Genomic DNA, 22,726 nt, shown 5'->3' on the forward strand with positions numbered 1-22,726 from the left:
CTGTGTATGTAGAGAGAGATAGCAAGAGGGAGGCACTTATGGGACTAGCATTTTTATTGAAAAGTAGATTAGAATAGAAAACAGGATAAATTCAGTGGTAGATCTTTGAACTAAAAAAATGTACTTAAAACAAACAGTGCATGTAAAGCACTGTTTCTTTGGGTGAAGGTACTGCCTTAATAAGAAGAGGATCCACACAATACACTGTAGACTGGAAGCGGAGAGCCAATTATCTGGAGCCCGGAAAGGAGTATAAAGTAGATTTACGCAATTAATCGGGAAAGGATACCAGTTAAGTGAATCAGAGGTTTGAGCTAGAACAGGGAAGTGGGCGGGTCATGATGCCCAGACACAATGCCAAAGATCCATCCTATTCAGAAATACAGGTTACCAAAAGAGCTAGGCTGTCCAATTTAACCTGTAGTCTACAGAGACCATTCAAAGTCTATGTAGCTGGCACACAATGCAATACCCAGTATGGGCTGAACTACTGCCAGTTGCCCCCAGTCTTGTGTTCTGTCTTGCTCTTACTCCCCACCGGTGTCGCCATTACACTGAAGATCACCCGCAATATTTTATGGTAAAATATTATCACTTCAGTTTGGTTGGTAAGATTTGTTGTTGTGGAACATGAGAAAAACTGTATTGTGCAGAGAGAGTGGCTTTGTACTTATGTAAAGTATGCAAGAGAGAAACTCACCCTTTCAGGCAGACTGTACTGTATACTGGTGGCCTTCACTGAACAGAAAAGTGCTGCATTTATTTAATGTTGGTGATGATACACTTCTCATTGGCAACTGGTAATATTATGCAAGAGTCATACACCATGTGCATTCCAAAGAAGTACAGCTGTGTGTACATTGACTGCAGTGTTTTTTCGATTCTTTTGTTAGATGAGTTCTGTGTGAAACTTGCTTTGTAACATAACTGTGGTCAATGTTAGTCCTTGTGCATCACTGAAGACAGCTTGTTCCCGTATTAATTTATTGTGAAACAGTTCTTGTAGATAAGTTCAATGAAGATTATGGTGTGCATGCAGCAAGTTACTTTATTTCTGTAGGTTTTTATTATGGAAATAAAGCGTGTTTAAACATAAGTTCAACGTGTGTTGTGTGACTCAATCATAGTCATAATCAAACTGCTTTCTCAAATACTTATTTTTGTTTGCTAAAAAAAGAATCGTATTGCTTCTTTTTATCATGTCCATGGGTGAATAAATGGTTGCTACATTAAGTAACATACCACTTAATGGATAATAATGTTCCTCCCTGTAATGTGTTTCCGAAGAAAAAACCCGCTTCCACCAGGTAGAGCACTGTGACGACAGTGACCTCTAGTGGAGGAGTCTGGTGGAGTTTACTGAAGGACAATACATGTAGAAATACTCCACTCCGAGCTCACGCCTCTCAAAAACCCAGCAACAGATGAAAACATCATGACTATTGTTTTCAAAAGAAAATTTAACACACTCCTGTGAGACAAATATAAATGGCATATATTTAACAGACTATTGTTTTTTTTTTTTGACAACTTCAGGAGATTTCATCAGATTTTCATCATATTCTGTACCTGGTAGCATTAAAAAAACAAAAAACAAATTGTGTGCAACTCTCTGCTGCATGACTGTGTGCCAGTCACCTGAGATTCCATTGCATTTCTTTGCACTTTTGCCTTTTCTTTTGCATTCAGCATTCCAGGGGTGTATTGCAGCATAATGTTCCCAAACACAAATGCGGTGAGTGAAAAATTAAATCTAGGCTGGTGTTGTAGATAATGGTCGCAACGATGAAACCAGTCGAGGCAAGTCTCATGCAACCACCCTCAGATCTCCAGTGTCAGATCAAGCTCACCAGCCCCCACTTCCTGCAGACTCATACAGGGAGCCTACGAGGCCTTCCAGGGGCATTGTGTCATAGAGACAGGAACGTTTTCTGAGTCTGAGATGATACATTCAATAGTCTGAGCCGAGCTTGATATTTTGTTCTTAATTGTATGTAAAATGTCTGAAATTCCACAAGAATGGAGTGGAATTCATTAGCATCAGAACTGTGCTAGTACTAAATTATGAATAGCAGGTGGCCCCACTGATTAAGATGCTACTTTAACAGTTTAAGGGTTGGCTGCCAACTAACACACAAATGCGAAATCTTCTCAGCTGGATTCCCAAAGCAAACCTCATCGCAAAGTTTTAAAGCAACTAAAACTTGACATGTATCTTCATAATGCCGTTAATAATTCAATTGCTACTGATGCTGCATTAAAGGCAGGACCCGTTATGTGTCTTATTCATATTTATTATATTATTATATCTTATTTCTACTTATTCAGCTGATAGGGAGCAGGTACAGTACTTAACATTGGTGTTGATCGTATTGTGTTAGACGGCCAAAAGCTTCGGTTGGATAGACTCCAGACGCCGACATGGTGGTTTCAGTGGTTTACTGTTCGTTTGTTGTTGAGACCACAGGGGTATGTTTCCTTTCATTTTCTTATTAGTCGCTATTCTCTGTCTACTTGCTTGTTGCTCCTACTACATGTGCTGTCGTACCATAATAGCATCGGTGAATGCGCTATGTGCTCGACTTTGAGAGTCGCTCTGAATAAGAGTGCTTGCTGGATATCAAAAATGTAAACATGGCGTTAACTGTACTACCCATATTGTACGCCCCTCTGGTTAACAGCGTATGCTAGGTGACAAAAATGTAAATGTATGCTATATCGATCTTGATAACAGTGTCTGATAAATTAATAAATAAATATCAATTCTCGAATACGCAAATTACCATGAGAACGACAATAATTATAGCAATACCAGGGACCTTGTGGAATTTCAATTGTCACATCACAAAAGTTCTATTCTCTATTTAAGCGCCGCACTTCTATTCGATTCACTTAGCGTAGTTGTCTCAGAGTTGACGGAAGGTTATCTCTGAATGCTTGAATTTCACAGTAGCTCAATATGACCTTTCATTGTTGTTTGCAAAATAATCTCCACTATGTATTATGTCCAGAAAATGGTAAGTGAAGGCTAAGAAAAATAAAATGTTAAATATAATGAAAATTTGGTGCATAAACGAACAGAAGTAGGTTTGAAGTATATTAGGTCTTCTTCCAAGGATACTGTCAAGTAACTGCTAAACTTCTAAGAAATAACTAGTGTTCGTTTATTTTTCTTCATTTAGCAGACACCCTTATCCGTTGAGTTACAAGGCTAATATGAAATCCATCACAACACAAATAAGATCCATGACGTTCAGATTACATAGATACAGACCAACTAGAATAACAGTAAACTGGCATTAAGGTGTAAATCACTGTTAAAGCAAAAACACAACGACACAGTACCTAACAATGCTTATGCTACACATAATACACTGAATGTAGAACCTAACAACGATCTACAGTAGTGATGTTACTTCTATTCACAACGTTAACATGGTGCCACACAATGATGCATAAGAACCATGTCAAGTTGCATCATATAACCATACACAGAGTGACTCACAGTGAGCAGTAAGAGCTATGGAAATAAATGCCTGATCACCTAAAGATTGAATGATAAGCTGTTGGGTGTTATGCATAAGACAGGTCCAAATTCTGGGGACCAAGCTGACATCTGAGCAGGTGAGTCGGAAGATGGTGAGTGATTCTGCAGTTCTGACAGTTAAATGGGTTTTGATGTGCATTGCCCCACTTTGTCAAATGCCACTAACTGATCTTACCCTGTCCTTTTACACATAGGATACCTTCAGCCTCAGGTGGTTGTGCCAACTCCAGTCTTGGCCGTGTGGCCAATTCAGGGGTGTCCTCAACAGTGGGACAAGTCACCCCTGGAACAACAGGTACAGACTAGCATCCCCACTCTGGTGGTGGAGAAACAGAGGAGGAAGAGGAAGGAAGGGCAGGGTAATCGGAACCGCTTCTCTGAGAAGTACAGACGGCTGATGGAGGCAATGGGCAGGAGTGAGGCGGAGTCGGGGGCAGGCCACTACAGCAGTGCAGCAAACCAGAGGCAGTACGTCTATCAGGATTCCAGGCCAACGCCGTGGCACCCTGACAGATTCTCTGTGATGTACAGGACAATGATGGAAGTGTTGAGCATGAGACTGGAGGAGAGGAAACTCAGCCAAGAGAGGAAGAATGCAATAAAGGAAGCCGGAAGGGAGGGTTCGACCCCTCTTCGGGATGGAAAGGGGCAAAGCATTATGGGATCGGTGAACGAGCGAGCGCCTGCCTCCCAGGAGCCTGAGAGTGGGGTGTCAGGGGCCACGTCCTCGGGCTCGTTTCCCACGGATCTCTTCTCTACCCCGTCTCATCACCCCGATCCCAGCACCTGCACCACACAGGGCTTGAGCACAGCCAAGTCTGTTGCTAATGACAAGAAGGCACCTGAAAACAGCCCCTCCCTTGGAAACACTCACCGATAAAGCTCATTGTGAGAACCTCTGTACATCATGAAAGGACAATTCAAGGACCTCTAGCCATTTCTCCACCTCCATCTCCATATGGCAGAAAGCCATGCATTGCAGCCCAACCCCAGAGAGAGCAGACAACCAGGTTCTCCAAACTGGGTCTTATAACTGAGAATTACTACATGATGATGATAGCTAGACCAGCGGACCAACAAATAGAATCCCATGACTGCAGCCCTTTCTTTCAACATTGTTAGTTAACAAATGCTAAGCAGGCCATAATTGTTCATATAGCTACAAATAAATCATATGAAGAACTGACCCCTATCAGTAATTTATGCTTTAATTGGATGCCTCATTAGATTTGTTTATTTGACTGCAGCGACGTTGTTTTGCAACAGAATAATTATTAGCAAACAGATGGGACATGAAGTGAAAAACCTCTACTTTAATTATTTTTTATATCTAAATAGTGCATCATTGCATATCTACAATGCACTGTTTCAATTTTCAAAGATGAACACACCCATTAACTCACAGTGGTTTCCAAATAGGGGGCATTGTCTCCAAAGCGGAGCATTAGGACAAACAGTAATTGCATATAGCCTTTCTTGGTAAATGAATATAAATGTCAGCCTAATATGGCACACAAGTCATGTGATATTACTCCCAGTTAGTATGAATAGTCCTTGTTAATGATACTTAACAGCACAAATTGCAGCATATTAATTTGTACCCATCATCTATTAAATCCAATTTAATTTAAACCAAAGCACAGGGATCTAAAATATTTATGAGCAAACGTTTGGTCTAGTTTACTGTTGGAGAAATGAACTTTCATTGTTAAAGAAGAAGAAGAAGAAGAAGAGGAAAGGGGATTCTGGAGAGACACCAAGGTGGCGAGCTGGCAAAGAAATCATTGTGGTAGACTCAGATGTCCTTGAAATTTGTATGTCATGGGAAAACTTAATTTAAGGCTTAAATGGAGTCTGAGTTTATGTGGGTAACGGTTGTGTGGGGATTGTCCATGCAGAAACACAATAAGATATTTTTGAAGACTTAACACAGGATGTAGTATCAAGTGAACTATTACAAATGCTATCTCAAATGCTTACTATCCACAGCTGTGCAGCCTGACAAGGCAAAGGTCCAGGCCGTTAAGATTTTTAAAAGCCCACAGATAAGCTATGCAGTGTGCATTGGACGTGGTTACTTTCGGGCAAAAGTCTGTGGCACAAATTTTCCAACATTGACGTGCAAGCAGAGCATTCGGGAAAGATCACTTCTTGAAGAGACATGTAAAAGGCTTAATGAAACTACTGCCTTAACCATAGTACTGACTATAATCGCCTTAATGTGCGCAAATAAACGTAATGTCACGATTCTCTGGAGAAAATACACTGCAGCATGGTCTCCACTCCTTCAAATATAAGCTCTCTCCACTCCGCCGAAGCCAGAGAGGACCAATCTTGAAGGGATTACATTGAAAGTTAGGTGTTTTAAACCCCCGCTTTGCTCCTCCCAAAGTCCAGTGCAAGCAGTTGCAGTACTACATCTTCACTGATACTACCATTCAAACATGAAAACTGAAATTGCATCCTGAATATGAAAGTTTGTTGACGGGGGGACTCTTTCAAGTCTTAAGAATTACGCTTCATGTAAAATAGTACACGCAAGCGTTACAAACCCAACAGGAAGCCCATACGTTTACGCACCGGCGTAATTCTTCGTCTTTCTATAGGTCCGCCTTCTCTGACGTCAGAGAAAAGGAAGTCTGAAAGTTAGTGGGCATGCGTATAAGCAGTCCTTACGACTTTGTCACCGAGGGAAACAGAGGAGGTAAGAATTTTACTCTGATTTTTCAGCTTTTTAACATTTTTTAAAAATCGTATCCGATTTGAGTGAATGTATATTCTACGAGTTAAGAGATACATTACAGATCTGAACCAAATTTAAAATCGTACCCATAGACGTTCGTTGCTATTTAGCTAACGAAATTGTTGGTTAGATCCCAGACTGTCGCCAGCTGTAGTAGTACCGTAAGTACACGTAAGCATAGTGGCTGGTGAGGTTGTGATCGATTCATTTATTTCCACACTGCATGCCGTGTTTCTGTTTGCACCGAGCACTAATATTAATGAACAAATGAAGCGTATTTAATTTACTAGATAACGTCGTGTCCGTCTTCATTAGACAGTGCCATGACATTCCGCCGCCATGTACACGTAAGCGTTGAATGAATCCAGAGTAAGGACTGACACGTTAGCTCTATAATTGATAGCTCACAACTTGCTAGCTGGTGCTGATTCTGGACGAAACATCGGACTAGAGGATCGAACGTAGATTCGTCACTAATAAGATTATCTAGTTAATTGAGATGTTCAGTTAAATTGATTTCTGAATCGGGTATAGCTAATTCGCTAACGTTAGCTACCTAGCTTGCAGGACTCGGCCTAATAGGCAGTTTGTACTACTCTGCTTGGCACATTCACCTTCAGGTATTTCTCTGCGACGTTAGGTCCCAAATATTTTGTATCCTAACATAACGATACTGAGATGTTTCCTAAACGTAGAGTTACAAGAATGAGGTTCCATGAACCCCATGATGAGTGGAGTACTGTACTTTGTCAGTCACTAACGACTTCGTATGAATCAACAGACTTTGCTCAACACTGTGCTTGATTCAGCTCGATGCGTTGCTGAAAGTATTCACCCATTCCAGTCATTTTGGGGCTTACGAAGATTTACTGCTCCGTTACTGCTCATTAAAGTCTTTCGCAGTGCGTATCAGCTGATTGCAGAATGTTTTCGTTGCCCTGATTGCAAGCCCTTCTCTGTTGCAGATGAGGGCGCTGTGTGTTTTTGCTCTGCTGGCTACGCTAGGGCTGGTGGTAGGAGAGGAGGGGGCTCGACTCTTGGCCTCCAAGTCTCTGCTGAACCGCTACGCTGTGGAGGGACGGGATCTCACCCTGCAGTACAACATCTACAACGTAGGGACCAGGTACTGGGTTGTATTTCTCTTTACATTGTGAAGACTTTGTCCTGTGGTAAGTTGCATAGAGCCCAACTGTTTGTACTGGAGTTTGGGGACTCACTTGGTACTGTACAGGTATAGGGGCATGCCCACAACTTGATGGGTGGCTTACCTGCACTCCCAATTTTAGTCCTCAAATCCACAATCTCACACCGAAGTTGCATCATGGCAACCACAAGGAAGACAGGTTTTGGTAGTCTTTTTCAACCACTTTACAGAGCTGTTTGAAAACAGTGGGGCTAGTATGTGTGGGTTGGGAGAGGGTACACAGTAATAGCAGTGGTTTAAGGGTAGAGATGGGGCCACTCAGTGGAAAACTGCACCTCATCCAAGGAGCCTAGGACACATCAGTATATTAGGAGTGCTTCCTCTAGAAGGGCTATGGCATTGTTCATATGTTGTATTTTCCCCCTTTATCCCTACTTTTCGAAATGCCTTGCTCTTTTGCCTGGTGGACGCCTCAGAAAACTTATATACAATTATACAATCAATGCAAAAACAAGACCTTACAATATGAACTGCATCTAGCTGAGAGCTGTCTACCAAGCTTGCAGTGGTAGGTGCAGAGTGGCTTTGAACAATGATCTAGAACATTACGGACATCTGTGGTGCAACGGGCAATGTCTTCTACAAAAGGACCAATACTTAAATGGTGATGTGAAAGTTTCTGCTCTCTGCTACAGATATGCTCTCCTAATGCGTCCCATAATTCTGTGCAAGAGGGGCAGGACAGTCAAAACACAAACTGCTTTTGCTGTGTTTCATGGTGGAGGACACTGCTGTGCCCTACACTCATATTCTGCCTCTGTCTGCAGCGCTGCCCTGGAGGTGGAGCTGTCTGACAACTCCTTCCCCCCAGAGGATTTCGGCATCGTGTCCGGAATGCTTAACGTCAAGTGGGACAGGATCGCCCCGTATCCTTAAGCTCCAAATGAGTGTGCCTGTTTTCCCAACACCTTCTATGAGTTTCTGGGTGTAAAATTCCCTTTTTTAAAAAGTGGCAGCTAGGGATTTCACTTGGCTGTTCGGCTTTTTAATCACCACCCATCTCAGTTATCTCTCTGTGTTTTATCTGTGTGATTTCTCCAGCACCAGTTGCTGGTCTCAGATATTTAGTGCTTGGTGTCTCTTTATCCCTCACTTCTGTCCCTGTCGTCTGTGTCTTTCATCCATATAGTCCAGCTCTTACTAGTCTGGTTAATAATCAGTTGCTCTGTATGTTTTGTCTTTTTTTTCAGTTGATATGTATAGTCATCAGATCCTTTATCTGTGGTATTTTTTCCATCTGGTTGTTTTTCCCTCCTTAACCAAATTCCTTCTCCCAGTGCTAGCAATGTCTCTCACACCGTGGTACTGCGCCCCCTGAAGGCAGGGTACTTCAACTTCACATCTGCGTCTGTCAGCTACTTGGCCCAGGAGGGAGGGCAAGTTGTGGTAAGCAACTAGTGATCCCCATGTTCACACAGCTAAAAACAACACTTCATACTATTCTCAGTGTTTAATCTGTGTGGTGTCTATATTCAGTTGCAGCTGGTAAGTGGGTGGCTTCTTAGCCTGTGGTTAACTTTAGTCATTACATATAAGGTTACAGCAATAGTGGACACAACAGAGGTAATGGGGGTGTTGAACATCAAAGAAATTATTTGAAGTAATATATCTTCTAGCTCAGTGTGCACAAAGTAAACCATCAGTATGAAGTTATATTTTCACATAGTTGCGTAGACATTGTTCATTGTTCATTGGTTCATTTGCCAATTTAGTTAGACAGAAGTTACTAATAATCAGGTAGGCTGAAGTTAATGGAGAAACTTCGCTCATCATACTTTACTGTTCTGTACCTGGAACAAGATCAGTGTCCAGAAGTGGTACCTCAGCACAGCAGAAATGCCTTGACTCTTTCCTGGGGATATGTGACTGTAGATCTGTCCTCTGTCTGTTAAATGCATGTTGACTGGCTTCTCACTGTGCCTCTGTACTCTTGTTCACCTTTCTCCAGGTGGGCTACACCAGTGCTCCAGGACAGGGAGGGATTCTCGCCCAGAGGGAGTTTGACAGACGCTTCTCCCCACACTATGTAAGTAGTGCTTTTTAGTTGCATGGCTGACGCCTCTGGCTGCACATTTCATAGTGAACCTAGACATCGCTTCATTTTTATCTCCTTTGTTACTTCAAAGTGGTGTGTGTTAAACCAAGTCAGTATTTGAATTAAAAGCTTAGTTGGGTCCAGACTGAACTGAATTTAGCATAGACCACCAAAACCGGGACCAAGACGTGGAGACTCAGACCCCTGCTCTTGTGATGAAGCCGTGCGGTAACGCACCGGCTGCTCTCTGGCTGGGTACTCACCCTGCCTTCTCTCCCTTCACTCTCCAGCTGGACTGGGCTGCTTTCGGCGTGATGACCCTGCCCTCCATTGGCATCCCCCTGCTGCTCTGGTACTCCAGCAAGAGAAAGTACGACTCTCCCAAAAGCAAGAAGAACTGAGCTACACCCACTGGGGGGAAAAATGGGGGTGACTTCGCTGTCATTGGAGATGGCAAAGAACAGGGACTGGAGTTGGGGGGGGTTTGGGTTTGAGAAGTTTGGGGAATAAATTAATTGCCCATATTGTGGTAAATGATGAAATAAATCATATTTGACTGTTGTGGAAAGGGGGTAATTTGGTTACCCTTTCCTGGGGTAATTGTAAAGGGTGAAGACTGTGGGAGGGGTTTGAATTTTTTTTTTTTTTTTTGGGGGGGGGGGGGGGGGGGTCTCCCTTGTTACCCACTGTGGGTATTTTTCTGTGCACAAATGCAAGGAAGACTGGTGGACTACAAGAATGGTTAAATGTGCGTGGTAATTGCCCTGGTATGGAGTGGGTGATGTCATGAGTGTCGTTTCATTTGCTTCATTCCAGCTTCATTCCTTGCAGTGCAGGTTTAGGTAACACTTCGGGCAGAACACCAAAATCACTGCAGGGGCTTGCATTTGCTGTGTTTATTGTGATTTTTGTTTCTCAGCCCCTAGTGAAGGAATATGGTAAGAGTCATTTTTACTGCGTCTAAATTCCCATGTCAGCTCTGGGTGGCAGTTTTTATTTTGGAAATAAAAAGCCAGGTTTTACAATGGAGTGGTAATGTGGTTATTTTCACTGCATGCTGAATTTCTCTGCCTCAATATATGTCTGTGTTCACACGTAATAGTCTCTTCCCTTTGAGTTTATTGTAATCCATTTTACTGGAGGATTTGATTTTGGTTGGAGAGGAAGTGCAGCGGCACTGCAAATCTTAATTTTTATGCAGGCTAGTTTGTCCTTTGATGTCAGCCTGTAGGTAGACGTCTGTCAGAAGATAAAACACGCACATTCTTATAAGACAACCTCTTCATAAGCACCCATAGGAGGTGATTCACTGAGCTGTGATTGGTTGAGTGTTGCACAAGAAGCATTTACACTAGCTGAACTTTGACATGGAGTGGACCATCCAGGAAGGTGAAGCTGATAATGAAGTGCAGGTTGGTATTGGCCTGCAGTCCTACAGTCAAAAATGAAGGCTTGTAGTCTTCAAAAAGTGACAGTGTAATGAATGTTCAAAACATTTGTGTCTTTTATTACAGAAGAATGCAACATACACGTTTGAGCAGTCAGGCCTTTGTCTGTCAGTCAGCTGTGTGTTCGAATTATGACTGTCTATTACACTTTGAATCACAGTTGTTTTCACACCATATTGGCATGTTTGCAATGCAATTCAAGTGGTTTTCTTGTTGACTCCCACGGTTTAAAGCTGCTGCACTGAATATGTATACCTTATCTAACTGTACAGTCACCCATCTACTGACTTTGTTTCAATGTAGACTCTGATTGCAGTGTTTCATCTCATTATTGCATGACTATTAATTATAAGCATATATATATATATATATGCTTATAAATAATAGTAAGCATATATATAATAGTAAGCATATATATAATTAATATATATATATATATATATGTATGCATTTACATGATGTTTTCCTATTGTGTTTTCAAGTCTTAACTAATCAGTTATTAATTTGACCCATGCAATGTAGTTTAGAAACAATAAGAGGAATACTTCTAGAGCAAATTAAGTACAGTGAAGTCAAATGTGCTACACTTTTCTACATGGAGAAGTGACACTAAAAACTAAAGTATTTTTGTTTGTTTTTTTATATTTTATTCAAATGCTGAAAAACGTGAATCTTATTTTCATTCATGATGGAAAATGGGTAGATTCACAGAATTTAACACTGAAAATTATTAAATTATTTAAAAAATTCTGCTATTTGCTCTTCTCAATCTCATTATGCTGGCACTGTACAGAAATGCAGAAGTATCCGGATAATTTGAGCATCAGAATAGTAGCATGATGTGATGGCACTTTCTGGCAGAACTGGCAGGCTCCCGGACTGGGATATGATGTTGGTGAGGTCAGTGCCTGTGGTTCGGTGGGGGCAGCGGAGGTCGAACTGAAGAACCCCTGTCTGGGATCTGCTCATAGATGGAGGTGTGGTTGTCAGGGAGGGGTCTCTCAGAGCAGGCGGGCAGGTGTAACCCGGGTCGAGAGGGAGGGGTCAGGGGGAGGCGGCCGTCCAATCTCTGCCAAAAAAAAAGAAGTGATGTCTTTATGGTCTCAGTGTGGTTTAGCAAGATGGCACTGAGCTACAATCCTTTTCAAATGTGGCTGGAAGACAAAGGCTTGTGAGCTCCCTTTCGATACATTTATTGAGACCATTAGTGTCCCCTGCTGTTTAACCTTGGGAGGCCAATGTGTGTCTTAGCTCGGTGATGCAGTGTGCTGGTGCTGGAAGTCACTCTGAATAAGAGTGTCTGCTAAATGAATGTAATGTAATGCAGCGAGGGGCAGAGGGATTTGGTGGCTGATCAGGGGAGGTGGTGTACCTGTAAAGCAGACTCCGCCTGAGAGAGGCCATCTGCTATTCGGGGAGGGGGCCTAAGAGGCAGACTGGGGGCAGTTCTGGCAGGAGGGGGGACAGGGACGGGGGCCGATCCTTCCCGGGATCCTCTCAGGTTCACCTCAGAGTACACGTGTGTGGAGGCCGCTGATGAGCACACACACGCACAAATACAGGTTTAAGATCTGTCCCTGGAAGATTTTTCAACAGCATAATAACAGCCCTCACTGACCTGTAACAACAGCACAAACTGCAGGTACTCACAACAGACAGCCCGTCTCTCTCCTCTCTCTCTTTCTGTCTCTCTCTTTCTCACTCTGTTTCTTACTTCAGCACATTCCTCACCTCTTGTCACCACTCTTATTTCCCTCTTGGCATCCCACCCCGCCCCCTCGGGAGAGACCCTTTCTCACCTGCACTCTCCCCGATGTCCCGCCTGCGCCCCATGGCATAGAAGTCAATCTGGTCATCTGACTCTGTTCGGGGGGCCACATGATTGGTTTCCTCGTAGGTGTGCATGGGCACCAGCTCCCAGTACTTCTGCTCCCCGCCGGACCCCCTGCGAGACAGATGGGAGGGGGAGGCAGGCTGGGGGGTGTCAGTGGAGGGAGGGGGTGTGCTGGAAAAGGCCCGCAGGGGCTTGTTGACCTTGGCGTACGGGACGTCCTCAAGTGTGTCCTCTCCAACTGCCCCTGCAGCGTCACTGACTGCTGTAGCTGGGGCTTCTGGGGGTGCAACGGGGATGAAATTTGGCACCTGGGTTGGAAGACAATTGGTGAGTGTTACCATGTCCGTGCAAATTTTAATTCTAGAGTCATGCTCAGTGATTCACTCCGTGCACACTTGTGTTTTGTTGGAACCAATGAACTGAATTAGAATGCGGGCATGAAAGTGGGCACTTATGCTTTGACTTCACTGCTCAGAGCTGGTCTGTTTTTTCAGTGGATTGTGTGTGGTGGCAACCTCTGCTGCTGGTCTGCTTTCTTTGTGCCATATTTAGCTGCGGCTCTCACCTCTGGGTCAGGGGAGGCTGTGTCTCTGGCAGTTTGGCTGTCAGGCAAAGAATGAGACTTCTTCAGCAGCTTCCTCACCACTGCGTACTGAGCCGTCTCTGTGGGAGGTGGGGCTAATCCTGCTGGGGGACAGAAGGTGGCTGCGGGTGCTGGAGGGGCAGATGGGACAGCAGAGACCTCCTGCTCTGCCACGGGTCCTCCATATATGCCGTCAGCCCTGTCCCGCACTTCTGCTTCCTGTGCCACCAAATCCTCCCTGCTTTGCTTGGCCTTAATGACAAGGGAGCAGAGGGTCATGATAGGAAAAACAAGGAGAGAAAGACACTCACACAAGCTTAGATGTCACTGGAAGGAAGACCAATTATACTCCCAGAACTAAGAATATGAACCGCATCAAGCAAGTAAATAAATTGTTGAAGGTTAAGTTGAGTCAACCTGCTGCCCAAGAGCACTGTGTACACACCTTAACACAGGGTGTGGTCAGCATCTCTTCAAAGGGCCCGACCGCATGCTGGGTGTAGTAGCTGACCAGCTCCTGCAGGCTGCCATGGCGACTCTCCTCCCCAGCAATGAGGTAATGCCCCCCTTCAGCTGCTGCCCCGCCCCCTTCCTCCTCAATGATGAAGTGACGGCACCTGTCCTTCCCCCTGCAGTGAGGAAGTAGGTAGCATGAGGGTGTCTGTCTTTCCATCTCATCCAGCAGTTTACTCCCTTGCTTTTAATGGATACTGGATCAGTAATTAACTGTATCACAACTGTATTAAAATATACAACTGTATGTGCTGTATGCTGATCAGAGATCAGCAGGGGAGTGGATGATTTCAGAGCAAAGCAGGAGTCTGAGATATGTTTTTCAGTGTGCAGTGTATGAGCTTTCGGTTGGTTAATGCCAGTGGAGATTTTGAGGGAGATTGAGTGCAAAAGATTTTCTTATAACTCTACACACTTCACATGGAAAAATTAGTCCCTGCTTTCATTGAAGTCTACGGGATTTAAGCTCACCAGGTGTTATGGTGCATGTGGAATAATTTGTATTACATGCATGGGAGTACCTGTATGAGAGGACGAATCCAATCTTTGACTCACTGAGCCTCACCAGGAAACAGCCCTGTCCCTCATCCTTCAAAAGCTCCTCTGCCTCTCTGAAAGAAAGAACAATGACAATTAGAGACAAAAACAAAAGTGAGACCACAAACATATACAATTCCCTACATATGTATTCATAAGTCAAATGATGTTTTCCGTCATAGTGTTAACAGCAGTAACAAGGATGTCTCTCTCTCTTTCTCTCTCTGACTCTCAGGTTCCAGTGTCAGAGGTGTGATACTGCCGTGTGCCATGGCATCTCTCTCTCTCTGTCTCTTTCAGCTGTCCTGCTCTGTCTCTCAGTGTTCTCCCCCTCGTGCCGCACTGCTTCCTGTCCCCTCGGATCTAGGGCGTACCGGCGTGTGGCGAAGCCGTGCAGCCACAGGGGCAGGGGGTGGCCGGGCCTGCTTAGGCGGGGTAGCTGCGTCCTCTGGAACCACAGCAGGGTGTGAGCGCGCAGGGAGGGGGACAGAGGCTCCAGGCAGACAGGGGTGCCGCTTAAACTCACAGCTGGTGACACCCTCTGAACGCCACCCTGGAGACAGAAAGAGAGAGAGAGAGGGAGACAGAGAGAGAGAGAGAATTCAACACTATAAATGTTCATCTCATTACAACTTAATGGCAGTAGTTGTTATATTTGCATTTTTCTCCTCCACTGGTACATACAAACATGTTGGCACCCAAAAGGTATGTTTGTCATGCTAGTAAGGCAAAATGAATGCATTTAGATTATGAGAATAAGAGAAGAACATAGGTCGATTTACGCAGGAAGACAGAACACAGAAGCACCCGGGAGACGGTAGGAAAAAAAAGCAGAATGGTAGAAAGTCGAGTGCTTGAAAAGGAAACGAGAGCGCTGGCTAGCGATGCAGGAGACTGAAGTGCTGCTCTCAGCTTATGGTGAGAGGAGGACAGGAAGAGAAAGAAAAGGTTAAGAAGGCCTGTGTTTGTTCTCTAGTGAGTGCCAATGCCAAGAGAACACTTACAAATAGTATGGGAGCATCAGAAACAGTGATCAGTTTATTATTTCATTCTGCCATAGCACAAGACAATAAGGCCATGAAAGAAATGCTTATATGGGGATAGAGAAAGCAGAGAGAAAGAAGTTGCTCATTGGAGGATAAAAATGTTGAGGATAAAATTTATTCCTGTTGATCATTTCCATAAACATCTCCTACCTCTCATTCTCTTTGTTTTCATTCATTTTTAATATGTATGCATTATGCGAATAGATTGAACTAAGGGCAGACTTAGTTCAGAAGGGCCGGTCTTCTTAACGTAGAGACGTCACGTAGAGACGAAATATTGATCTTTATCAAGAGTCTTCTGCATTTTTCTGCCTATCTGCCTTTTCTGCCTGTGTGCTACTTTAAGCTATATTTTTATTTTTGTGGCCTTGCCACCGGAAACTATATGAGTCTTCACGCTAAATTCTGCTGCTCTCATTCTGTGGTTTTAGGGTATTCAATGTCATGGCCAGCTTAGAGTACAGTGGTGATAGTTACAGCACCCAGGGAGGAAATGGCGCTAGAGAAGATACATTCACACCCATGCCTGACCACGCAGTTAGCAGGTCTTCTCAAACGTAAAAAATGATGCACAAACAACTAACCACTTTGAAATTTGTGATCCATAACCATTTTATCTACTTATATAGTGGTTTCCATATTTATTCATAAATGGGAACATTAAATATGATTTAAGAGGAAAAATGTATGCAGTGGATCATTTGCATGCATAAATTTTCCCAATTACTGTGTCTAAAATGTCATACTTTACATGAGGATCACAATTATTTACATCTTTTTACAAGCTTCTGGAACTATATGTAAATACCTGAAGGTTTCCTGTTTCCCTGAGGTATAGAAGGAGGTAACACACATTAAAAACCATTTACATGCATCATAATGGCTAAGGTAAGAGAGCTCACCAAAAACTGCTTTTTTTGGGGGGGGGGGGGGGGGGGATTTAGCAAGAACGGTGAGCACATTATACAAACCTACACACCAACAAAGCATACAAACAATCCATATTAATTGATAATAATACAAGGCAATATAACTAGGTCAGAAATACTTTTTGCATGACAACTTGGATCATTTTCCAGTCTTTTAGTTTACTTTATTTGTGGGAAAACGTGCAAATGAAAAACTGAGTCAAAAGAACAAAGATTTTCATTTAATTGCAGAGGTCTCAAGAGAACACAAAATGCTAGTTATGTTTGGATTAAATCTGAGAATAAACTTGTTTTTAAATCTATTTTCACTTCAGTATTTTCAAATTTTTTTTTAAAGCATCACTATGATAATAACAATCCATAGTCCACATGTGGTCTAAAGAATTCATCTTTAAGCAAACACTAAATATACCAAACACAGAAAGTGTAACTCCTTTCAGTTTGGAAATTATTGGTATAAGGACACATGTAACCACAAACATCACATGGTTAATAATAATAAATAAACGTTTTATGTAACTTGTTTGCTTTTCACTTAAAAAGAAAATGACAGAAGAAAATCAAGAGTTTTCTGATAACATCTATCAAAGGTGACAATCCTTCCTTTGTTTATTTGATTCTTCAGTCTCAAAAGAGGTTTTTGATGTTATCGTTGACATTTAAAGTCTGCCTCAGGTCATGATCAAATCAACACTTCCCTTAGTTCAGATGCTATCTATTTTCCTGGAAATAATTGTCATCCCCAAAGATTCGAAAGCTGCTAACATAACTTCACTCCACAAAACATGTGATCCCAAACTGTCATTCAATATTTATTTTCCCATTCCCTGTATTTTCAGTATTTTTAGCACAATACTAAGGCTTATGAATCATAACAATATTTTATAGGAGCATGAATATGCGAATCTCAAACATAGTACCGTATTTTCTACCCTGTCCGCTGAAGACACTATTTTTTACATGCTGTAGAAACACTAAAACACTAAAAGCAATTCTGCTTTTATGAATAATTTTATGTGCAGATGAAAAAGTTGTCCCACAATGTTTAGAAATCTGGTTTTTATTGCTTTCAGTGAATATAGCAGAAGTTATTGTGAAGATGATATAAAAAAAACTAAAAATCTCTATAGTGTTCCTATTTCTCAAATTACTTGCCCTAGATTTCTAGGTGTACTGACTGATGATGACATTGTACATAATACTGTACATAGTACTGTAATGTAGATTTCACTGATACAAAAACATTTGAATTGCATAAAAGGTTTGTGCACTGGTACGTGCACTGGTGGTGGTCAATGATCTTTCCCAAAATTATATGAATTGAGAAGAATTTGAAAAATCCATGACTCTAGAAGAGTCTAGAACAATGCTCTCCTCTCACCTCACTCTCTCTGCTAGTAGCTGGCTGGCCGGGAGGCCCCACCCCATCCTGTGGTGGGGGTCGGGACTTTAGACTTCTCCTGGGCTTGACTGGAGGAATCCGTCTTGCAGACGGCTGTTGATTGACGTACAGGCCAGTCACCTGCCGGGGTTGTGGGATTGGCAAGGAGCGGATCATTGCTTCTCGCTGTTGCATTTCGCGATCTAACAAAACACAAAGAAAAAAATTACTACACTTACATTTACATTACATTCATTTAGCCTATGCTGTTATGCAGAACAACTTCCAGCACAAAAAACGTAAATGTATCCATTCAAGTTGAATGAGCAAGTGTCAGACTAGGATAACAACACTACTAAACTAGTGAGTGTGAGCATAACACGATCCAAGCCCTACCCCAAGTTAACTCGTGCAACCTGACTAGACAAGGGAGGCAAGTATACCACCATACATCAGTCACTAGATCACAGAATCCAAAACACATTGCCATACTACACATAGCTGCAAGCAACCGGTTATATTAGAACTGACTAGCAATGTACTAGCAACAAGTATAATAATTTATGTGCATAATTTTACACTGGGGATTTCAGAGTTTCAGAGGTTCAGTCAGCAGGGTGCACATCCTGAATGCAGACTGAGCCCTACTGCCTGGGTTCAAAACCAGCCATGTCAGTAGTGAATGACTAGGACTCCACTGTGGAAAAATAAGCTTGTTTCATTTCTCCAGGGATAGGGGTATATAGGTCAGATAGGGTTTCCTCGTCTCACTGATCTCAGGCACCTGGGTTTCATTAGGAACCTGTGAGTTGCTTGGATGAGTGGAGCGGTGGAGCAGTGCCTATCCTCCAATGAGTACCCGCTTTACTGTGGTGCATTGTGTTTGAGTGCATCAGAGGATCGCAGAGGATCATTTCATGATCGGCACCAGTAGTTTTGCAGAGAGATGAGCCTGATGTACAATTTACATTACATAACATTACATTACATTACGTCACTTAGCAGACGCTCTTACTTAGAGCGACTTCCAAATAAGTGCATCACTATGCTAAGAGTAGTTATCAAGAAGTATTACAAAAGGTCAGTAAGATACTGAGTTAAGTGATAAACTAGTGTAGAATGCTTTTTTAAATAGAAAATAGGGATAGATAGGATAGATAGAGAGGCAGGTAGACTAAAGATACAGCTTGAAGAGATGAGTTTTCAGCTTTCTCTTGAAGGCACCCAGGAAGTCTGTAGTACGAATCTCTATGAATCTCAATTTACAGTTCTAAAATAGCGTTACATTAAAAAAACCGTGCAATGGGCTGGTGATCATTTTCGACTACAATGTCTGTTATATAAAGACAATAATCAATAATTCTGTTCATTTAGCAATTGAAAATGACTGTTTAACACCAGTCCATTCCACCAACTATCATGGTGAGATGCGAGAACAACAATCAGTACATTTACATTGGTGCTGAAATTGAAGCTTCATTTTAATTTATCCTGTTGATGTTTGGTCAAAAGGAAATACGCACAGACATAAAATGCAACCAAGATTAACTATTGATTTACATAGGGCATTTTAGAGAGTAGGTTCGTCACTGTTTGGCCTTTAATTTGATTTGCTGCTGTCTTACAGCACAACACGACGCAAAGCCCTTTTATGTTGATCGTTACTTTGAAGTGTTGTGTTTATGCTCATCTGTTTTTTTTTGTGTCTATTGCATATTTCTGCCTCTTTCTTTTGTCCTGCTGATTATGCCACACTGAACTGCCTAGGGATATTACTCTCAGAAGTACGATATACGTCTTGATCTGTGAGAAATGATCAAAATTCTAACCCAGTTTCTCACCTCAGCTCCCTCTTCACTCCCTATCTCCTCCACCTCCTCACTTTCACCCAATCTCACTTTTACTTTGAGGCGTTTTGAAGCAAATTTTAGGCAATCTTATTGTTTTAACTCAACAAGAAGACTTTTCACTGTAGGAAATGTCAATGTAGGCTATACACAACATTATACAATGAAGATGCATTATCTAATGCCCATGTTGAAATATTTATAATAAAAGTACTTACTATACATGGAATGGTGTCTCTCTAGCAATGGAGCAATTGCACGTTAATAACTGAGAGTATTGCAAGAAGACTTGTTTACCTTCATGTCCTGTTTTTCAAGTTTGTTTTGATGTCACACTGTAAGCTTAAACGATATATATTGTTTTTTTTTTCCTGACTGACCCATATCAGAAAATCCTGATCCCAGGATCTAATTAGTCATAAACAAAACCTTAAAATTCCAACAATCAAATTAATCAAGTTGTTCAGAATTCTGCATGATGAGTTGACAGAAATTGCATTTCGTTTTGTCAAAGTTTTCCAATGAGCACTATGGTTGACAATCAACATGAATAAGTTGGTCATACTGATCAGCATTGTTGTTACAGACAGCAATTATATCGTATTTAATTAACGAGAGGTAAAAATTCTAACCTTTTATCATCTGGTAGTCAAAATCCATGCTGAAGTTAAAAGTGGGGCTGCAACCACTCATAAAGACAATTTTCTCTCTCTCTCTGTCATCTCTGGTTGCGTTGGAAGTGTGTCTTTGTGTTTATAAGAAAGTGAGAGAGCGAGCACGAGAGAGAGCAAGAGGCCGAGAGAACGTCAGCAAGAATGAAAGCAAGAGAGAGGCGGGCAGGAAGAGGTTGTTAACGACTGGACTTTATTTCACAGTGAGAATCTCAAAATGTCTGCTTTGCTGAGGAGAGTGCACTGCACCTTTCTCCAATAAAGCTGTGGGCCTCCGAGTGTCTGGGCCTTCATTTAGAGACATGAACACATATGGTGGTTCTTAGTTTTGCTGTATGCATTTTTGCCCTTTTGAATTAATACAAGTGAATGTAGGCCTCATGTTTCATTTTTGTAAATGATTGACCATATCTAGCCACCTTTATTGGTGATACTGTTTTAAACTCTTTCTGTGAGTATGCTGCTTCGTGAGACAAAAGAACAATGAAAAGAGGACAAAATGAAAGCCAATAAGGTCACATGGGCCACTGCACCGGAAATGTGTGTGTGTGAGAGAGAGAGAGAGAGAGAGAGCGCCGAAGGCAACAAGCGCAGGGAAGAGTGCAGTATTTTAACGGCATTGCAGAAAAATACCATAGTAAACTAAATCAAGCACAGGTGACAATTTTGTTGCAGTTATTTATGGCCTTTCACTGAACAGTTCTCTATTTTTAGACCTAAAAACAGACACATCGTTTAGACAGACATAGATTCAGGCAGAGTGCTGCAGTAAAATCACATGCATGGAACCATATAGTTTCCCCAAAGCTTCCCTGTATGATAATACATTATATATAATATACATACACACATGCACACACACACAGATCTCCCCATCTCTAACAGTACCTCCTACACACTGTAACACTCGCTCTATCTCCCTGCCCCCATCTCTACATTTCCGTGGTTCTTATCTGATCAGTTTTCCTTTCCTTGTAAGGTGAGAGGGGAGGAGCATGTGCATGCATGCTCACACAGACACACTCACACAGACACATGCACATGTATGTACACACACACACACAGACACACATGTATGCACGCACACATTCTACATTTGCACTGATACGGTGCAATAACGCAGCTGTGTACTAACACAGAAATAGAAACAGGTGTACTGACTGCACATTGAGGGTTAAACAGACACACCAACACCATACAGTCCAAGCTAAAGACAGGCAAACTCAAGAAGGCAAGAAACAGGTAGTATCTCCCCTCCCCTTTCACGCTGTTTGGAATCGCCAGTTGTACAATCAGCTCACTTCACCCCGACATCCTGCACATTCTCACAGGGGTGCTCTGGTACAACAGATTCTCTGAAATCTTCTCATACGCTCACAACCTAATGCCCACTATTCACATGGTAAATCCCACAGTGATCCAGGAGACATGAGAGCAAACACTTGCCTGGCGATTCCATGGACTCCCGATCGTTATCTACAAAGACACAAACCTGGGTTTGAGCTGTAGAACAAGTGCCTTGGCTGGCTGAGCCTCTCAGGGTAATTTACAGTCTTGAATGCAGTTGGACATCCTGAGAGAGAACGAGCATAACAACATATCACAGACACTCAGCCTGATTCTGCCTGAACCTCTTGTGGTAGAATATTAATACTGCACCCCTTTGACATACCTGCCCAAATTCAATGCCCTTGGGGCAATGCTAATAGGACAGTTCTATTTGATTTCAAAGTGAGTTCAAAAGGAAACCCAATTCAGTGGTTTCAGTAATAACAGTATAAATACCACTTAAGGATATACAGTAATAAGGTAGTATCAAAAATAGCATTAATGTTTTTTTGTGAGTTCTGAGAATTGATTCAGTGCTAGCTGCAATCCTAGCTAGCGCTATATATAAAACAAATTAGAGAATTGTTGCAAAACTATACAACTGGATTAAGGCTACTTTATGGCCTGTGCTAACATATCCACCTTAGGACGTTAAATGTTGTGCTCTGTCTTTCTTCTTTGAATAAATGATATTGGTAATACAATTTAGAAGGTTGTTAAATCATAAAAAATAAAGCAGATTTGAACATACAGACAATACAAATGGAAAACACCACATCTGGCCATTTTATGTAATGTTCACTTTTCTCGGAAAGCCAGGGGTCTTATTTTCTCCTCATTTCATAAAGAGGAATGCCCCCTACTGGCAGCAGGCTTGCTAACACATTGCTTGCTCATGTTTATGTAAATTTTTGAAGAGGTAAGTATGTAAAACTGCAACTATCATTGGAAATTAGTATTGCCAACCATTTTGGAAATGCTATTACAATATTGACATCAGTGTTTGTTAAGGTCAGAGTTAACTCAAATGGGCAGGGCCACGTTAAATCTAACTGCAATGTGCTCAGTTCTCAATCTAG

General features: G+C 42.1%; 2 protein-coding genes across 2 annotated transcripts; one reads left to right on the plus strand and one right to left on the minus strand.

Moving 5' to 3' along the window:
• Positions 1-6,186: 6,186 nt before the first annotated feature.
• On the plus strand, positions 6,187-10,167 carry ssr2 (signal sequence receptor, beta). Its single transcript, XM_036515772.1, has 6 exons — positions 6,187-6,251; positions 7,256-7,413; positions 8,262-8,360; positions 8,772-8,880; positions 9,443-9,520; positions 9,820-10,167. Exons 2-6 carry the CDS (start codon positions 7,256-7,258, stop codon positions 9,928-9,930), a joined length of 555 nt encoding a protein of 184 aa, XP_036371665.1. The 5' UTR covers positions 6,187-6,251; the 3' UTR covers positions 9,931-10,167.
• Positions 10,168-11,761: 1,594 nt separating this feature from the next.
• Positions 11,762-20,385, minus strand: si:ch73-109i22.2. The gene is made up of 9 exons (XM_036516328.1): positions 20,280-20,385; positions 17,801-18,003; positions 14,819-14,997; positions 14,429-14,518; positions 13,840-14,023; positions 13,377-13,646; positions 12,777-13,119; positions 12,350-12,510; positions 11,762-12,046 (listed from the first exon to the last, which is right to left on the minus strand). The coding sequence occupies exons 1-9, from the start codon at positions 20,338-20,340 to the stop codon at positions 11,879-11,881; spliced, it is 1,659 nt and encodes a 552-aa protein (XP_036372221.1). The 5' UTR covers positions 20,341-20,385; the 3' UTR covers positions 11,762-11,878.
• Positions 20,386-22,726: the final 2,341 nt, after the last annotated feature.

This window comes from Megalops cyprinoides, chromosome 21, assembly GCF_013368585.1.
Source record: "Megalops cyprinoides isolate fMegCyp1 chromosome 21, fMegCyp1.pri, whole genome shotgun sequence".
In the NCBI taxonomy this organism is placed as follows: domain Eukaryota; kingdom Metazoa; phylum Chordata; class Actinopteri; order Elopiformes; family Megalopidae; genus Megalops; species Megalops cyprinoides.